At 37.3% G+C, this 2879-nt stretch overlaps 1 protein-coding gene across 1 annotated transcript; it reads right to left on the bottom strand.

The window, feature by feature from the left end:
* Window positions 1-1469: 1469 nt before the first annotated feature.
* LOC112504172 (acanthoscurrin-2-like) lies at window positions 1470-2069 on the bottom strand. The gene has a single exon (XM_025108123.1). It carries the CDS (start codon window positions 2067-2069, stop codon window positions 1470-1472), a length of 600 nt encoding a protein of 199 aa, XP_024963891.1.
* Between the last annotated feature and the right edge of the window lie 810 nt (window positions 2070-2879).

Raw genomic sequence — 2879 nt, 5'->3', positions numbered from 1 at the left:
GAACTCGATAATTATTCTAATTATATTTTAGATTTTTTATATTTTAAAATAAGATGTTCATCATCTATTTGATTATGTTTATCCCCAGTTATTTATACAAATTCAAAAATCGAGCTTTTATAAGTTGTACTTATGCATAATTACTTATAATCTTGAATTTTAAGTAGAGAAAATTGCACCAAAATAGAACCAACTTTCACCTAATTCCTATTTTGGGGAACCAACTTTCAAAACACACACACACACGCACACGCACGTACACGATGATTTTTTTACTTTTAATATATACTCCAAAATAGGGGTGTGCAAAAAACTATCAACCCGCAAAACTCGTCCAACCCAATTCGCTAACAACCCAATTAAACCCAACTCGCCCCCCCCCCCCCCCCCCCCAAATTGCCAAACCACTAACTCGTCAATTAGGAGAGTTGAAATTGAGTTGGACCTAGATCAACCCGCCTCTAATATATAATTTTTTATTATGTGTGTGTATATTGTATAAATTTTATATAATTTTTATTTATATTATGTTTGTATTTCATTTTAGCTAAACGTATAGGTTACCAAAAGAGATTTACGATCAAAAAATGATGACAAATAATCTAATTAATAAGAGAACATTATTGAAATCTCTTTTGCAACAAAAACAAATTGATATGTCGGAGAATATGAATAATATTGATAGATAGTTAGTTGACGAATCCATCAATCTAAATACCCCGTCGGTTTATGCTGTACTTTAATGGAAAGAAAATGCTTGGTTATAACATTTCGCTACAAGAAGAAAAACAAGAAAAATGTTTTTATCTAAAAAAGTTACAACATGCTTCTAGGATGATTTAGGGCATCTTAATAAATTCTATGACACTTTTAAAATAAAGTGTGATATTAGTTATTTTATACGACACGACTTGAAAAAGTGTCATATGAACATAGGTGTCTAATAAATAGATGAGTTTATATGACACATCTCAAAATGTTTCTATAAAATAACTATTACTATCATTTTATTTAAAAATCATTCTAAAACACTTGTTGAAACGTCCAGAAACGTCATATAAACCTATTGTAATCTTTTTAGATATAATGCTTTATAGAATCATCTATAAACTTAAATTTTATGAATTACTTCATTCATTAAATTTATGTAAATACTAACCCGTCAACCCAATTCAACCTAATCCAACCCAACCCGTTTCAATCAGGGTTGGGTTGGGTTGAGTTAGGTTATACTTTTAAATGAGTTGAATTGAGTTGAAATTTTTCTAAACCATTGTAATTAAGTTGGGTTGTAAAAATGTTATAAACCGTTGCTAAAAAAATGCACCTATTCAAACAAGTGGTTAAAAGCCATGCATGCAAAGACTCTTATTCATCATAAACGTTAATTAGCAACCAAATATTCATTACAACACGAAAACCCTAGCTATGGTCTATGCATGCAAAAACTCGCCGGAGATATGGTCGGCTCACGGCAACCCTCCGCCGTATGTCTCCGCCTGCCCCTCCATACTTCCTCCACCAATACCACCGTTACCAAACCCACCTGGACCACCGCCACCAATCCGACCACCTATACCTGCACCCATTCCCGCGTTGCCCAATCCAGTATCGCCCCCAATTCCGCCCCCAATCCCAATACTACGCCCCAACCCACCACCCCCACCAAACCCTTGATCTCCACCACTACCACCAGCTGCACCACCACTTCCGAATCCCTGACCACCTCTCGCACCACCACCTCCATACACCCCACCACCGCCAAATCCTTGACCAAGCCCTCCACCATCTCCACCAACTCCACCAGTTTGACCACCAACGCCACCGGGTAGACCGCCAAAACCAGTACCAATACTGCCACCAATTCCGCCGGCGACACCGGTGTTCATCCCCGGCACAGCTCCGCCGAGAAGACCGCCTTGACCCATGTTGGCACCGGCTCCAATACCGAAGCTTCCACCTAAATTAGCGTTTGCTTCCAGCTCCTTCGCTGATAGCGGCCTGCCGGAGATGGTGGAAAGAAGGGCGGCGGCGGCGATGATGAGAAAATAGAGATATTTTGATGACATATTTGCGAGCAGGCATATAATAGTAATTTTGGGAAATAAGTAAGCATGGTTTTATAGAGGGTTTTGCATGCATCATCATTAAATGCTTTCCTTTTCCTTATGTATGAAGTATGACGTCCTTGTCACAGAATTCAATTAACACTGATCACCAACGCTCTATGCATGTACATATACATGTACATGTACATATACATAGGGCCTAATCAAATGATAACTAATTAGTTTGTGGTAAACGTGAAGTCCAATCTCAACCACAAATCATTAGATAAATTAAAAAAATTATAATTTTGATAATTTTAAATTAAATTTTTTATACAAAGACATCTTAGGTATTTCAAAACTCTCATCCCCCCTCTTTCCTTTATCCACTCTCCTATCTTCTCTCTCCGTCCCCCGTCCTCTGGTGATAACACAGCAGTATCATAATGCATCTTATATGTGTTTGGCTATCACACTGAGGTCATTTATGTGGTTGATCGGAGATGTAACACAATGCTATCACAATGCATCTTATATGTGCTTGGATATCACTGTGTCTTATGTTTAACAGAGTCAATATTTTTAGATATCACCAGAGGACGGTGGTCGGAAGACAGTGGCCGGAGGACGGGGGATGGAGAGAAGAGAGAAAATACCTAAAATGTCATTGCATTAAAATTTTAATTCAAAATTACCAAAATTATAAATTTAATAATATAATTTATCTATTGATTTGTGGTTGAGATTGGATCTTACGGTTACCACAAACTAATCAGTTCTCCCTTGAATGCCCCCCCCCACACACACACATATATATATATATATATATAT

The sequence above is a fragment of the Cynara cardunculus genome, unplaced genomic scaffold (assembly GCF_001531365.2).
Source record: "Cynara cardunculus var. scolymus isolate 2C unplaced genomic scaffold, CcrdV1 Un_Scaffold_4808, whole genome shotgun sequence".
Lineage (NCBI taxonomy): Eukaryota > Viridiplantae > Streptophyta > Magnoliopsida > Asterales > Asteraceae > Cynara > Cynara cardunculus.
The sequence above is the reverse complement of the archived record's forward strand: the minus strand, read 5'-3'. Positions and strand labels throughout refer to the sequence as shown.